Source organism: Chionomys nivalis, chromosome 2 (genome assembly GCF_950005125.1).
Source record: "Chionomys nivalis chromosome 2, mChiNiv1.1, whole genome shotgun sequence".
In the NCBI taxonomy this organism is placed as follows: domain Eukaryota; kingdom Metazoa; phylum Chordata; class Mammalia; order Rodentia; family Cricetidae; genus Chionomys; species Chionomys nivalis.
The window spans coordinates 108837345-108853635 of NC_080087.1; the positions used below are offsets into that span (position 1 = coordinate 108837345).

The 16291-nt window shown below is 46.2% G+C and overlaps 1 protein-coding gene across 1 annotated transcript in view; it reads right to left on the reverse strand.

Annotated features, from left to right (window-relative positions):
- The window catches only part of Dgkd (diacylglycerol kinase delta), a 98563-nt gene that overhangs the window by 14259 nt on the left and 68013 nt on the right, over nt 1-16291 (reverse strand). Inside the window, exons 4-17 of the mRNA XM_057752500.1 lie at nt 14999-15103; nt 14610-14742; nt 13758-13864; nt 13266-13391; nt 12386-12488; nt 11594-11756; nt 8361-8469; nt 5854-5993; nt 4549-4633; nt 3083-3177; nt 2898-2997; nt 2545-2818; nt 1968-2126; nt 1158-1283 (exon numbers count right to left, since the gene is read on the reverse strand). Of these exons, the coding sequence (XP_057608483.1) occupies nt 1158-1283; nt 1968-2126; nt 2545-2818; nt 2898-2997; nt 3083-3177; nt 4549-4633; nt 5854-5993; nt 8361-8469; nt 11594-11756; nt 12386-12488; nt 13266-13391; nt 13758-13864; nt 14610-14742; nt 14999-15103 (1825 nt within the window). The remainder of the gene's footprint in view (nt 1-1157; nt 1284-1967; nt 2127-2544; nt 2819-2897; nt 2998-3082; nt 3178-4548; nt 4634-5853; nt 5994-8360; nt 8470-11593; nt 11757-12385; nt 12489-13265; nt 13392-13757; nt 13865-14609; nt 14743-14998; nt 15104-16291) is intronic.

Consider the following 16291-nt stretch of genomic DNA (forward strand, 5'->3'; position numbering starts at 1 on the left):
TCCTGGCTAGCTTTCATGGAGCTGAAATGTGCTTTGTGGACTGCCCAGAGAAAAAATATCAATGGTCTTACCCACCACTGGTTCCTGCATGCTGCAATACTGACCTGTCAGGCAAGAGGTGCCCACTGGTACAACAGTGGTATGACTGTTGTGGGTAACTACCACTTTCTGCCTATATTTGTGGCTTGTACCACAAGATGGGGAATTCATGCCTAGTGCTGTAAGCCTGGCCAATAGTCCACACTGGGAAGAGTATGGGTCCTAAGAGAGAACCTGCTGCTTTGCTAAACAATCATGATGTCAAATTGCAATGTAAATACTTGTTTCTACCTATAGGTTAGTGCTATGTTCTACCTTGGTCAGAGAAGCTTCTTTCTCCAGTGGACAGTAGTTAATGTAGAGACCCTAAATTGGTCAAAGCGCTGAGAATGAATGAGTGTTGAATGCTCTACCCTAATTAGGGTATCTATATCAATCCCTTCCAAAGGCTCAGGGAACACTGAGGAAAACAAACAAACCTGTAAGAGCCAGAGGATGGGGAAGAGAGCTGTGAGGTGCTGTCTTATGGACATAACATGGCGACTACACTCAAAACTCACAGCAGCACTGATTACCTGCATAATATCAAGCCAGTCAAAATTCAAACACAGACAGGAGAAAGGTTCCTTTTAAGGCCATGGGCCCAGTTAAGGAGCTACTGGCAGTTGATAGTTCTTGGAGGAGAGCAGGTCATTTTTGTTCGGTGTGTGGCTGTTCATAAGTTGCCCATGTTACAGTGGATGGAACACACCTATAAACACTAATTAGACTCAGGAATATAAAAAAAAATTAAATTTAGGAGGAGGAAATAAAGTAGGGAGAACACATTGGAGGGCCATAGGGAGGATCTGAAGGGGAGTGTTGGGTAGATATGATCAAAATACATTATATATATGAAATTGCTAAGAATAAAAAAAACACTAATTAAACAAAAAGGCAGTTTCCATACAGACACATAAACTACAGAGTTCTGTCACTATTTCCATGTCTACAAGCTCTTCAAGGATAGCAATACTCTTATTTTAAGACCCAGGGTGTCACAAGAGAAGCCATGGCCAGCAAGCCAGCCTCCTTGGTACCCACCCCAAACCTGAGACCCCAGTGAGCAGCTTACTCACTTGGATATAGGATCTTGGTGTTCAGAGCAGGAAGGCCATCCCGGCTTCCTGTCTGGGGAGGGAGTGAGGCAGAGCTGCCAACGGACAGACCTTTGCTCATTAGCTTTTCACAAGGAGCTCTGGATGCTGTAAAACAGAGCAACACACTTGAAACTGTCCAAAGTCAAACACAGCTGAAAGGAATCACAACAAAATGAGCAGACAGGAGGGCTGTGGGAAGAAAGAGTTACAAGCCTCTCATCAGCCAGCAGTATGTGAGATGAACAGTCCTGCGTAAAGAGAGAGGTCCTTACACATACACTGACATACACTGTGGGTCTGGATTCATGCTGAAGGGACACAAACATGGAAAGTAGTGTAAGGATGGAGAGTCTGGGTGTAGAAGGCACAGAGTTCTGATGCCAATCAACAGTATGTCTAGTCTAGAAGAGTTCCCATCCCTCTCCCACAGTGGCAGGACAGGCTGATGGGAAGAACCCTTTCCTTGTGAAAACCTTTGCTAGGTCTATCCCAAGAGGGACCAAGATCTCAGTTTTGACAGACACATATAAGTAGCCATAAGAAGGCTCTGAGGAAATCCAGGGAAAACAGGCACCAGGTGCTCCTCAGCAGGGGAGGCCCTCTTTCCTGCAGGTCTAACAGTGCACACGTCTCCACTAAACACATTTCAGTGACATGAAGGAGGTACAGAGATGCAGGCCACAGGTGGGAATGTTGATTTACTCAAGTGGCCAGAGCAATGAGAAAAGGCACCCTGAAGTGCCCAAGAGAAGCTCACTAAGTATCACCCAAACCAAAGCCCAGCCGTACCTTTGCGGTAGCTCCTCCCCTTGGCAACCACACAGCTCTCACTATGGGCAGATGATGGGCACACCCTATTATCAGTTTTCAGGTCCTTCTTCTCAGATTCAGAGAGGCCCAGGACAAAACCCTGCTGCTCCTGGGTCTGGGCATTCTGCTCATCCACCGCTGGTAAAGAAAGAATATTCTTGTTAAGACTTCTCCAGGAGGGCTAAAGGTGCTTTAGGCCCTCTCTTCTCAATTTAGAATAGATCACAGCTCAGACCCAAAATCCTCACCACCACACCTTAGCCCAGTGCCCTAGCTCAGTTAATACAACAGCACCTGGGCATTCCAGATAATAGCTGGGGAGAAAGACTCTGAGACAGGGGGGATGTGGAGGTGAGGAGAGTTACAGAGAGGCCCCAGCAGGACAGTGGCATGGCCACACCAGGGACCAGGTGGCATGTGACCATAAGTCTGAAGTGAGAAGAGGTGGGTCCACTCAGGGTAAGGAGTAAGGGAGGGGCATGGTATGCTTGGTCTTTTACCACATCCAGGGAACATGGGAATTCTAGTGCCACCTAGTGACTAAGAGGCCCATTACCTTTTTCTGTGTGCTCTATGATCTGGCGAATTGCTTTCTTCAGGCTGTTTGCTCTCAGCATTAGCTGCTCCCGAGGCCGGAAGATCTGTGGCCGTGAGGGGCATGCAGAGCCCACCAGCCGGTCCCCAGCAGAGCTACAGACGTTGCTTGATCCATCCCCATCTTCAGCTTCCTCAGCAATGGTTGGAGGTGGGTTAGACAGAGAGGATGAAGCCTGAGACTCATCATCCAGGGTCTTGAGGAGAGAGTCCAGCTTCTCTTTCAAGACAGAGCACTATATGGGAGGAAAAGTGGCATGAAAAGCAAGCTCTTCTGCACCTGCTGCCCCACCTACCCTGTGCCCAGGAACCCACCTTCTTGGCCATGACCTCCGACTCCTGTGAGCTCTCTGTTGTCTTCTCATAGGCCTTGCCCACCCGAGCTACAAAGTCCTTCACTGTCTCACAAAGCACTCTGTAGGAAACAGAAGGGAGCTGGGCTGAGACCCTGGGTGGCACACTTGACTGCCTCTCTGAATCCCTGAAGCCCCGGCACTCACTTGGCTGATGAGATCACCACTGAATGCTGGTCTGAAGTCAAGATTTTAGAAAGATGAGCTGCAACCGAGTCTTCATAGAAGAGAATTTGTTGCACCTATAATCACACCAAAAATAGGGGCACTTAGTCTCACAATTGACCGTGAGTGCCCCTATTATTATTAGTATCCGACTCAAGCGGAGGTTTTCTTGGGCCCTTCTGGTGTATCCCTTGACAGAACAGACCATCTCCAAGCACTATCAGGGCTGTCTACTTCTAAGGGAACAAGGTCAAAAGCTTCACCAACCTGTGAACAGACTAAAACAATGGGTCTGAACAAAACAAAACCTGTCAGAGGTAACAATCAGGACAGTCAAACAAGCCTGGAGGCCCTGGCACGAAACCCCAGCCTATCTTTGGTGATATGCTAGTGGCCAGTCAGACCAAAAGTTTCCTTTCCTACTTGACCAGAGACTCTGCCAATGGGTATAAACCATCCCGCACACCTCTACCCACCAACGGGAGAGTGTTACTGTCCTCTGCCCTCCCTGTGGCCAGCAAGCTTTCCCACACGCCAAAGAAAGACCATCTGTGCTGGACTCTCCAAGATTTTCCTAGGCACTTCTCAGGTTCTGAACAAATATATATTGGGTTTTCTTCCGAGACAGGGTTTCTCTGTGTACGTATTGCTGTCCTAGAACTTGCTCTATAGACCAGGCTGCCTTGAACTCACAGAGATCCTCCTGCCTCTGCCTCCCATGTGCTGGGATTTAAAAAATGCCCTACCATGCCCAGCATCTGCATAAATATTCTTCTCAAAACAAAAGCACAGACCGTTCTCTGCATGAAATCATCCAAAGCAGACATGGTTTTGTTTGCTGACTGTTGCTGCCCTTGACCCCTGCTTGACAGACCAACCAACACTCAGGTAGTCCCAGTCACCTAGTAGGACCAACACAGCATGTGTCCAGCACTGCAGTCAGGACATAAAGACAAAATCCCACCCCTCAGGATTACAGAGCTGAATCCAGTTAGTGGCCACTGCTCAGCACAAAGAACTGATGCTGAAGCAGAGTTATCCAACTGCAAGGGAAACATAAACAACAGAGAGGGAGAAGTGGGCAGAAATAAAAGACTTCTGAAATAGACAGGAGGGGGCTGGTAGAAAGGAAGAGCAGATTGTAATAGGTGCTGAGTTACAGTCAGGAGCAAAGGACATCACAGGGGATTAGATATTAGGAAGCCCCTCAATTCCTGGTGACAACTTAGGAAACCCCATACAGGTATGAAGCCTTAGGATTGAACCTGCTTAGCCTCACACTTAGTCACACTTGAGGACCACACGAGGGTCAGGGATGCAGTCAAACAGCTGAGCAAATGAAGATCACCACATAGGGCTTAAACAGCAGGTGGTAGGCTGGGATGCATCTCCGTGTTGAGGGCCAGGCCCGGCACTATAAAAGAGCAAGAGCAAGCAGGTAGTGGTACCTCTGAGTCCTCGCCGAAGTCCTCAGTGACTGTGGAGGAGGAGGCCTGCCGAGGAAGCTTGGTCTCGTATGCCATGACACTCCACCTGCACAGGTCCAAAGTCAGCTCAGTTATAGACTGCCCACCAGCACTCAGAAATCTACAGACTCCCCCAGAACCAACCTCTCATCGCTCCAATGTTCTGGTCTAGTACCATGACCATAGTACTATTCTGACTTCTTTTTCTGGTTTTTTGAAACATGGGCTAGTGTGACCCAGGTTAGCCTTGAATTCACTATATATCTAAGAAAGAATAACCCGACCCTCTGCCTCCACTTCCTAAATACTAGGACTGTGGGTGTATCATACCACTTGCAGTCTAGCCTCATTTTTAAGCTCTATCTTGACTCTGCATCTGTAATTTAGCTCTTGACCTGTCTGAGAAAGATGTCTTATCTCCACAGCCCATAGGTTACCACAGCTCACCTTGGCATTAGACACAGTTTTAAGAGCTTACCAGTGCTCAGTGTGCCCAGAGGAGGTAACTATATCACAACAGCTGACACATAGACACCCCACTCACTAAGAAGGGCCCAAATGGGAGGCGCATCAAAGTCATTCTGACCACCAGCTAATCCTGAATCCTAAGGCACCAAGGAATATTTTCATCAGAAAAAAATGTGTGTGTGTGTGTGTGTGTGTGTGTGTGTGTGTGTGTGTGTGTAGTTTTGGGGAATGTGGGAGGCTGCCTGTGGGTTGTGACCCCTTAGGGGTCCAAAAACCCTTTCACAGGGTTCACCTAAGACAATCAGAAAATACATATTTACATTACAGTTCATAACAGTAGCAAAATTACAATTATAAAGAAGCAACAATAATAATTTTATGATTGGGGGTCATCACAACATGAAGAACTGCATTAAAGAGGCACAGCATTAAGAAGGTTAAGAACCACTGCTCTAGGGAATAACTACGCATACTCATTCTGAGTATGGTATAATGTGGAACAATGATGTTGCTCAAGTAATGAAGACGGTTTTGCAGATCATTACTAGACCCTGAACCAAGATAGTCAAACTACAATCACTTTCTCTGCAACCCTGAAGGATGCAGGAGTGGCCTCAGAAGATGACCTGGAAGGTCTGAGGCATGTTTTGTCTTTGTTTTCTTTTATCCCTTTTTATTTGGATCAAAAACTATCAGAAAAATAAATATATGCTCAAGTCCAACTTGTATAAGTCATGCCAGAAGACCCATGGTTCTCACTGGTCTCAGTCTAAGATGCCTTGTCAAGCTGCTATTCACAGTCCTAGATGCCCCACTCACCTGTCCAGCATCTTAGTGCTGGCCCTCTCCAGCTTCGCCAGGATCTGAGGGAGCTGAGTGTCATCATCACAGGCAGAGCCCCAGCCGAGAACACGGGCCAGGTCATTCCCTGTCCCCAGGGGCAGCACACCTAGCTGACACTGGTGGAAAACAGTGAGGGAAACTTGCCCTTAGACACCAGGTCTAAGAACCAAGCCCATCCAAGACCCACCCTGTTAATGTCAACAATGGCCACAGGAAGAGAAAGAGGTTGGATCTAAAGTATGTGGCCTGTACCTTCTCAGCAGAGCCCACCAGAGAGGACAGATGGGCTCTGGGGTCACCAGCAGATACAAGGAGCACCAGCCCTTCCTCACTTATTAACATGTCTTAATAATCAACCTTTAAGGACCCCTGGTTCCTACAACCCCTTCCTTCCCAAACATACTGCAGTACCCACAGTATGTAGCTTCCCAAACATCACTCACCCACTATGCATCTCACTCACTGAGGCCAAATTCACTTTTCAAAAGCTGTCATTAGCATCACTCCACACAACTAAAATCATCCCCATTGACTTCTAGGGTCCTATCAAAAAGCATGCTAAAACAGTCTGAACATACCGGGCCTAGTCTGCTCCCATTTACCTATGAGTTGGATGCTTCCCCAAACTGGCCCCAACCCTATTCTATCTTCCTAGACTAGCAGAGGGCAGAAATGAGGGAAGAAGGCAGAGCAGAGAAGAAAAAGGGAGCAAATAAGAGTTTTTGGTAAAGTTTGGTGCTAGCCGAGAGGGACCCAGGACTGCAATTACCCAAGGGAAGGTCATTCTCAGCAGCCCAAGGATAGTCCAGACTAGGGAGGATATAGCAGAGCTGCGGTCAGCAACTTTAAGCCTAGCTTAAATCAGGGAGAGGAAAACCAAAGAATCAGGAATAGCTGTGGACTTCTGCTTGGGCCCTGGACACATGGTGACACTGCAATACCCAAAGACCCCTGAGAGTCCCCAAAGTTGATGTGGCACCATACTCCAGCAAGTCATAAAGCTTTCCAAACCTAAGGAAGAGTATGAAGGATGAGAATGGGACCCATGAGGTCCAACCACACAGCATGTAATAAACCCAGGAGAAGGAACACCACCACATACAGAGATGGGGAAACTAGAGTTGACAGAGCTCTGAGGAACAACAAGGAAAGCACAGGAAACAAGTGTTTACAGAGCGTGACTAAGTAGAAGAACCACATTTACAGCCTTCCAAGCAAGCAATAGTAAATTCTATTAATCCTACCACTGGGAGGCGCTACTTTTCTAGAGTTACTGGTGGCTGTCAGTAGGCCCTAGGACCGTCCCTACTCGAGACAACACACAAAGTACCTACCACTTGTTAAGCAGGATTCAACAGAGAACATAAAATCACTGAAAACTCATTCAAGTCAGGGATTCATTAGACAGTATAAGCCAACACAGATTAATGTTTTTATGATCTTGGCACAGGGGTGATTACCTCAATAACAACAAAAAATATAAAGGAAAAGTGACAAACCAAAAAACTAGGAAAAATGATCTTTAATGACAGGTAAGGTACCCATATAACAACAATCATGAAACATCAATTTTTAAATGTGATTTCCTCAGGAGAAAATAAGACAAAAAAACCAAAAACAGATTCATTTAAAACATCAGTCAAGTAAGGCTGTGTTTGACTTTATCATTACTTAAAAATAAGACTGTTCACATAGCTGGGCAAAGTAAGTTCGTGTCACCTGAAAAAGGTGAACTGGAGCAGTCCTGACCAGTGCAGTCTGGCACTACACATATTTAAATAAGGGCTCCTCAGAACAGAAGATCCTGGAGCATATGCAGGATTTTGCCAGGGTTGTCTCAGCCCTCCAGCCATGCACTAGGGTAGAAGCATTAACACAGGGAGCACATCCTCTGGAGAACTGCCACTCCGAGCTGCCCACGGAGCGAAGTATGGAAGTGCACACATACTGTTCTTTCAGCAGTACAGTCACGGACTAGCAAGGGAATACCAGATGAACTGCACATTTAATACAAACAATCTGAGTGGTGGTTATGACAGTGTGCAGTGCACACTGGAGTGAAAATTCAATGAACACAGTAAGCAATCTATTTTCTCTACCATTAGAAGTTAAATATTCTTTCTTCCTCTCCTTCAAGCTCAAGGCATCCAGAAATTAGGTACATCACCTCCCAGTAAAGAGCTAGAGTTTAAGTGACTATAGCTACCACAGAAAGCCTGATGGTTCCCGTGTTGTTTTTACAGCTCCCTTGACCAAAATCAATCAATCAGTCTCCTCCCTCCCTCTCTGTCTCTCTGTCTCTCTCCTCTCCACCCCCCCTCTCACACACACACACACACACACAAAACCTCTACAGCCTCCAGAACCTTCATTGCTAACTCTTAGACACAGACATATTGAAACACAGCCCAGTACCCAGACTTCTTGGCCCCTTTCTGACCTCAGCTCTTACCTAGAGCTGGGGTGTCCCTCAACCCAGGTACCTGTTTGTGAAGGTTGAGACTGTCGATTTCAGAGAGAACCCAGCCAACACTGCCATCCCCGCCACAAACCAGAATCCGGAAGGTGTCAAACTTCTGAAATAACCGTAAGCTGTAGAGAATAGGAAGTCAGGGAAATGAGCATACTAAAAGACAAATCACAAATCATGGTTTTCTGTCCTGAGCTGGGGGAAGCACCCTGTTCCATATGGCTGAACCTACACCCAGGCCAAGCCCACATGTATACAGAGTTTATGAGACAACATTAGGTGTCTGTCTAGCCCTTCTGCTCAGGGCCCATCTTTGTCTATGTGGCTGATGATGGTTCCAGATCCCAGCAGCTCTTCCAGCCAGGACCATGGAGGAGACAATACACACATTCCACAGAGTATCAAGACAATCTCATTTGATGTGAGCACCTACGAAGACTTGTGGGCACAGTCTTCTACATCCCAGACAAATACTGGACCCAAGAATCCCTACCTTCAATATTCCGTATTCATGTACTAACCACCAGCCTTCCTTGTGGCCTGGTCCTGAGCCTTGACACCACTCACATAGGTTACAGATGCCCACAAAATACTAGCCCCTCTACAGCATTTAACCCCCAGACCAGACAGACAGCTCTCCTAGTCATGTAATTCAAGCCTTTTCTCTTTAACTTCAGTCTCCCTTTTGGGCTCCTGTTGGTCATACTGCCTCTCCCACTCATAATGATACCACAGCCTTTGCTTACTCCTCACACTCTTCCTGCAGACTTCATCCTTGCTTTCAATTCAAGATCCACACAGGTACTAATGACTAATTCCACATTGTATACCCCTGAAGCTCCACGCCCACACCTCCACCAGAATGTACATCCCTGGTGTCCTATCGTGCCTCCAGCAGGGTATGTCCCTCCTTGAACATGGTCCTAGCCCAATATTTGGATAGGCCCCCTAGCTTCCTTCCCTAGCTCAACTAGGCTCAGCCTCTATTGCTCCTTTGAGTTCTCAGGGAGCTTCCAACAAAACCCTCCTCAAGCAAAAGGATTGTTATATGTTTTCACTAATGACTTGCTATTTAAGAGGCTGCTGTCCTTCCTTTTCAGGAAAGAGTCAAATATCTCAGCAAACAATTGCAGCCCTCTCTGACAAGCATCTGATGTCCTCAGCTCCCCCAAGGTCTAACCAGGCCCACCATGCATATAGGAGAAGATGATGGCTCTCCTTAGGGGCTAGCGTACTGGAGATACTAAGACACTGGCTTAGCATAGGCACCCTTACTAGAGATCCCAAAAAATCAGTGCCTCCCTCCATTCAAGTGGCTGAAGGTCATACCACGTGACCCTAACTATCCACATTTGTTGCCTTCCCATCTGTGGACTTGCAGAGCTGTCTCTAGCAGAGCTGGACACAGAGGAAGTACTTAGAACACAAGCTAAGATAGACAACAAGACATTGCCTCAGATCTGAACCTAAGTGCTAAGCAGCAAGGCTGCATTTGACCTCCAACTAGTGAGAGACATATTTACATGTATCCTTTAAATATTTACCTGTGAGGACCTTGCTCTCTGGGGGAGCAGTGTTCAATCAAAGCCAAATCTCAGGAAGCTTACAAACTGTGTGATGTCAGGTGCTTCCCATAAACAACTCCCATGCCAGCTCCACTGGACCTCTTACGTCGCCTCACTGTGCACAGTTGTAAATCATGGAGCTCTTGCACATCACAATCCAGTTCTACTGTGTAGCTTTCCTGCCACAGCACCATGAAGTCTAAAACTCAGTTCTACCATACAGTTTCCCTGCCAGAGTACAGTGGAGCCTTCATGCAATATCCCTGCAGTACATTTATAGCCACATGAGCCTGTCTGGTGTAGTGCCTCTGGCATATATCATACCTTGAATCTCCCTACTGCTGAACTGAGACTAGTTCCTCATTAACCTCAGAAAGAATGGACCCGTGCTGTTCAAAAAACAGGTATCTGCTGGATTCCAGGAATCCTGCCATTAAGCAAGCAGTCTGAGGGAGGGGGTCATTTGTGACTGACTTCCAGAAAGTGGTGCAGCAAGCAGTCAAGAATAGCCAAAAGAAACTGAAGGACCAGTACCAAGGAGTGATGGGAAACATGAGCCCCACAGCATGTCAGCTAAAGACACACAGAAAAGAAGTCAGGCTTGTGCTATAGCAGCATCTGGCTCCAAAATAATTCCCTCTTGAGTTCCTCCCAGAATTCACATTAAAGTAGGGGCTACAAACACCTTCCACTTCAGTCTCCCCAAATGTTAGCATATCCTCTGAGTTCTATCTTACAAAGACAAATATTTCCTACAAACTTGTGGAAAATACAAAACCAAAAGGAAAAGACATGGTCTCACTGACTGGGAAATGAGAAGCCTCAGACCCTGATGCTCCTCAAGTCTCACTGCACCTGTATGAAGACACTACTGTGTTCTCAAGATGGAAAAGCCCCCTTAGTTTTGCTGAAGAAAAACTTCCTATGAACTAAGCAAGCAGTAAATAGAGCAAGGCAAATCTGTAAGCACCAACATGGAAAAACTCCAAGCACAGGAGCTGATGTGTATGAACATGTTGCACATAGCAGCTAGAGTAGGTGTGTATACATGTTTACAGACATGTGGTGCTTTTACAGTGGAAGCTGAAGGGTGCAAACATCTACCAACTATTAGCAATATGTCCTTCATAAGTGGAATTTGGTGATAGGCAGTTGAACTTCTTTGCTATTTAAAATGTTCTTTATATTTACTTTTATTTTATGTATATTGATATTTTGCTTCCATGTACATTCATGCATCTCATGTGTATAGTGCCTACAGAGGCAAGAAGAGGGTGTCAGATCTCCTGGAACTGAACTTATAAACAGTTGTGAGCTGCCACATGGGAGCTGGGAATCAAACTTGGGTCCTCTGTAAGAACAGCTAGCACTAATACACACTAGCTAAAAATTTCTTCTCTTTCATCCTTTTATTTTTTTACTTTTTTTTTTTTGTTGTTTTTGTTTTTGTTTTTGTTTTTTGAGACAGGGTTTCTCTGTGGTTTTGGAGCCTGTCCTGGAACTAGCTCTTGTAGACCAGGCTGGTCTCGAACTCACAGAGATCCGCCTGCCTCTGCCTCCCAAGTGCTGGGATTAAAGGCGTGCGCCACTACCACCCGGCTCTTTCATCCTTTTAAAACAAGCATGTCCTAACTACAAAACATTGGAAGTCCAAGAACAGCACATCTCACACAATCCCTACCCAAGGTGTGGTCCTCCATTCATGAGGTCAAAAACCTGGGCAGGGTTCAGCAACTGCTTGAATCTTCTGAGGAACTTCACACCTTGGTTGTCTCCACTTTTAGAGTTGACGAAGACCAGCAGGGGGCTTGTGCAAGATGGGGGGCAGGTGGCCTTCCAGAACCCTGAAAGTGAGGGTGGAACAGAAAAGAGCCCTTACAAGCTGTTGAGGTGCTATGGAGTGAATAAGCAGCAACAATCAGGACAAGAGGCACAGAATTCACAGAGTGAGGAACAGCCCAGCTGTGAGGAGAGTGAGCCCACCTCATCTTATCTCCCATCTTCAAGGACTCTAGATTTGACCTCACTGCACTGTCCCTTCCTCTTGCTGCTAGCCTGATAGAACTCTATCCTCTAAAACACGTACCCCAGAGATCCCCTTCACCAATCCTTGCTAGCATGCTTCTTCACTGTCCTGATGGATATGGAGAGAGATTCTAGGCCAACATGCTAGGATCTGCCACAGATGGTGACAGGCACAGCCCTCGAGCTCATGGCAGACCAGGACACTTTACATTTGATCTCCACTCAACAGGCAAAGGTCTCTATCAACTCTTCCAGAAAAGTGCTGCCTCAAGCTTTGAGTCCTATGGCAATTCCTAGGATGACAACTGTGGCCCCTGCCCATTCCACAGCTGAGCCTAGCCTCTTGATGACCATGTCTCAAAATTGCCAAGACACCCATCTCCAGAGCTGGTAGGGGAGGAAGCACGGAGAAAGGGCATGTATGTGAACACAAGCATGGAGCACCTACCATCAGAGTCAATACTGTTGAGTGCTGTGGGAGGGATGACAGACACCTTACACAGGCCAAGTGGACACTTCGTCACCAAGGACTCTTTGCATGATGTATGAACCTAAAATAAAAATCCACATGTTACCAAGGGTCACAGTCTCCTTGGACACACCAGAGACTCCCTGGCCTAGCAGCTGGAAAGCCTTCTCAAGAAGAGGCAAACAGCATTAGAGCAGGCTAATCTATGCTCTAAGTATACTATTTCCTGGCCTGCACATTGAAGTTGAGAATCAGATACATCCAATAGGAGTCAGACATGAAATCAAACTGCAGCCTCAGCTCCTATCATAGTTAACTTACCTTTCAGGGTTCCTGAACAACCTGCCTTCCTGTGACTAGGCTCAAAACCAGGTACAAGCCATAGAAAACACAGCTGTCTAACCATGGACCCAGCATTAAACACCTTGATTGGCGGGGGGGGGGGGGGGGGGGGGGGGGAGCAGCATAGTCATTCTGTGGCTCCTCCTCCATACACAAGGATGTTGATTGCTATTATTGTCCTAAAACAAACTTCTCTCAGAAGAGCTTCAAAAGTATTCCTACTCTCTCACACAGATAAGGCCCATGAACCTGTCCCAAAAGACCCCTTCCCAACCTGCTGAGATGCTGTCCAGGGAAGATATAATAGTTTTCATGTAAAAGGCAGGATCAAATCAAAGGAAAGGCACTACAAAACTATCAAGAATGAGGATGATCAGTCACGTGTGGGATAGTCAAGGCTCTGAGCTTTTGGGACGCCTCTGGGGTAAACTTACAAGGAGTTAGGAGGAAGAAAAACAAATCTTGGGGCCTAGCTGTGTCCGCACACCCACAGGCAGGGCAGATGCTGCACACTCACCATGGCCTTGCACCAAAGACAGCGCCAGTCCTGAAGGCGCAACACACTGCCACAAGTCTTGTCACACACAATGCACTTGGCACTCACAGGCAGGTTTCCTTCCAGCCACTGGTGGGGCATGGCAATCTGTAGACCAAACAGGCACATACTAAAGACATCCCAGAGTTCCAACACCGGATCAGTTGGGCATCCTAAGGCAGAAGGGCTCTTTTTGAGACACTCCTCCCGACACAAGCTCCTCCCTGATGGCCAGTGTGGGCACGAATAAGCAGGGCCTATGAGATGCTTTCCACATCACAGCACTTACTAGGAAGGAGACACCCAGACTGATGGGGATTAGGGCAGAGTTGGGTGTACAGTAATCACAAAGGTCCCAGATAATAACTGACAGGAACACCTGATCCCAGTTTGATATCTCAAATGAGAAATGTAGGGGGAAGGCAAGATAGTGAGTGCTGTGCAAGTCACAGGCAGAATGCCCCCTGGACGTACCCCATCCTCATCCTCAATGATGTCCTTCCCGATCGAGGCCAATGTGGTCCACTTGCAGTTACTGGTCGCACGTACAGCACACCGTTTGTGAGCCTTAAATTTGCACACTGTGGGAAAAGGAACACACAACCCTACAAGTCTCACTCTCAGCAGGAGCCTCCCTGTGGAACAGATGGCTACTTAGTAAAGCTGGGGTGGAATGAAAAGATTTTGATGGACATCCTTGGTACTGCTGTCCATAACAGCAGAGTATGGTTAGAGACAGTGGGGACAGCAGGGTGAACAGCTAAGGCTTTGCAGGACAATGAAGGCCACTGTCACAGCACCTAACCTCTACCCAGCAGATAAGCAAACTCAGAAAACACTATGGAACTGAAATAACTCCATATAACAAAATACTCTTCTTTTGAATTTTCTTCATCCATTTAAAATAAATGTAAAACAAGCCATATTCACAAGCTATACAAAATGAGAAGATAGGCCTGGTCATAAGTCAGAGCTTGCAGTCCCTATGTGACCCCTGGTCTGCCCAGAACCATCCCCTGACCCTGTATTCTCTGAGGCATTTTCTCTCCTATATTCAGGACGCAGCCCAGACAGGGCCCACACTCCTGTCTCTTCACTACTACTGCCCTTCCATCCCTCTGCAGAAGCTCTGTGATACATGACACCCAAGGCTGAGTCCTCCAGGTGAAGATCAAGAAGAATGCAGTGGTGGGGACCACTTCTCCCTTGACCACCCTCAGTCATAGCAATACTCATTTATTATGACTGTGCTTGGATTTCAAACAGTTTATCAAGTAAAACCTCAGGTCACCTTCCACCACAAAGTGACAAATGCAGTTTTCTTACCTTCACAGGACAGCCCATGGGATGTGACTCCAGACAAAACTTCACGACACACATTGCAATAGGTTGGCCGTGCATGGGAACAGGCATACCAGTTGTGCATCCCTGAGAAATGATCCATACTGTATTGGGTAGGCTAGAAGAATGATATATAAAGAGGGCAAAAGTAAGATTTCCCTTTGGAATTCTTTAATGTAACAACTTAAGGAGAATCTCATAAAGTACCCTAGAGAGGAAGTCAGATTCAAGAAGAACAGGAGGACCACAGTCTTGACAGGTTCACAAGACACATGCTTGGGTCCACTCAGAAGTCATTGGGGGAGAGGGCATGTTTGAGTGAGAGCACGAGAGGCAACAACAGGCACCCAAAGAAAATATACTTCTCTTTTCACCTCAAAATGCTCCCTGTTCTGGACAGTCTTGAGTGCTGCAATCCAATCTTCCATTTCTTTCCTGTTGTCAGCACACAAGATGAGCTTCCTACAGGGAGTGATGACCTGGAAGAAGAATGCACCCCATGAACCTGTGAACATGGCCAAATCTGGCAGCTACAAAAGCTGTATCTATGAATGTGTGTAGCCACAGGGAAAATGCTTCGTCCAGGTATTCACAATAAACAGATCATAAAAGTATTTATCATGTGTTACTGTAAATCAAGATCAATCAATCTCAGCTGGGCAGTGGTGGTGCACATCTTTAATCACACAGTACTTGGGAAGCAGAGGCAGCCAGATCTTGAGTTTGAGGCCAGCCTGGTCTACAGAGTGAGTTTCAGGATAGTCAGGGCTACAAAGAGAAACCCTATCCTGAAAAAAAAAGATCAATTTCACTCTCAACTCAAAAGGTCAATGGCATTTCATTAGCTCTCCACCAGCTACAAACCTAAGTGAACACTCAGAACTCACTGCTCAGACTATATAAGAAGTAAGTCCTAGAAAACTGAAAAAGAGAAACAAACACAGGAACATAGAGCTGCTGTTCCAGAGAGCTTTAACTTAATGAGAAGTACTTAAAAGACACAGGAAGTCTGATCCAGTTGCATTAAACTAATATAAGCTTGTGTCCCACATAAGACAACATAGCAACAACCAGCTTCTACAAGTTAGCTGGAACGATACACAACTGGTGCTAGCCAACAGATGGAAAGGAAGGCAAGGAGAGTTTATAAACTAGTGAGAAGCTCCCTTCAGAAAAGAACAGAAATAATAAAATGCAGGGATGCTGCATCAGTACCACCACAGAAAGGAAGAAGCAGCCTCTTTTCCCTATCAGTTTGGTGAAGTTCAATAAAACGACATCTAGACTTGTCAAAAGTGTGATGAAAAGGAGTCTCAAGTACTGATGGGAGGCAAACAGGTACAAACATTTTAGGGAAAAAAAAGTGATAACATTTATCAAAATTTCTATAATCTCTTAATTTTTTGTATAACAAACGATACAGGAACAACAAGCTCAGCAGGTACAGGCTCTCACTATCAAGCCTATGACCTGAGTTCAAGCCCCAAGACTTGCACAACAGAATGAGGGACCCAACTAATGCAAGTTGTCCTCTGCCCTTCACACATGTACAATATGTGTACATACATATAAACAAATACATGTAACATAAAAATGCAAATGTTTAAGTAATTCCCAAATCAAATTTATAAAACAAAAATGTTTGGGTAGAAGTCTGGTTTTTGTGT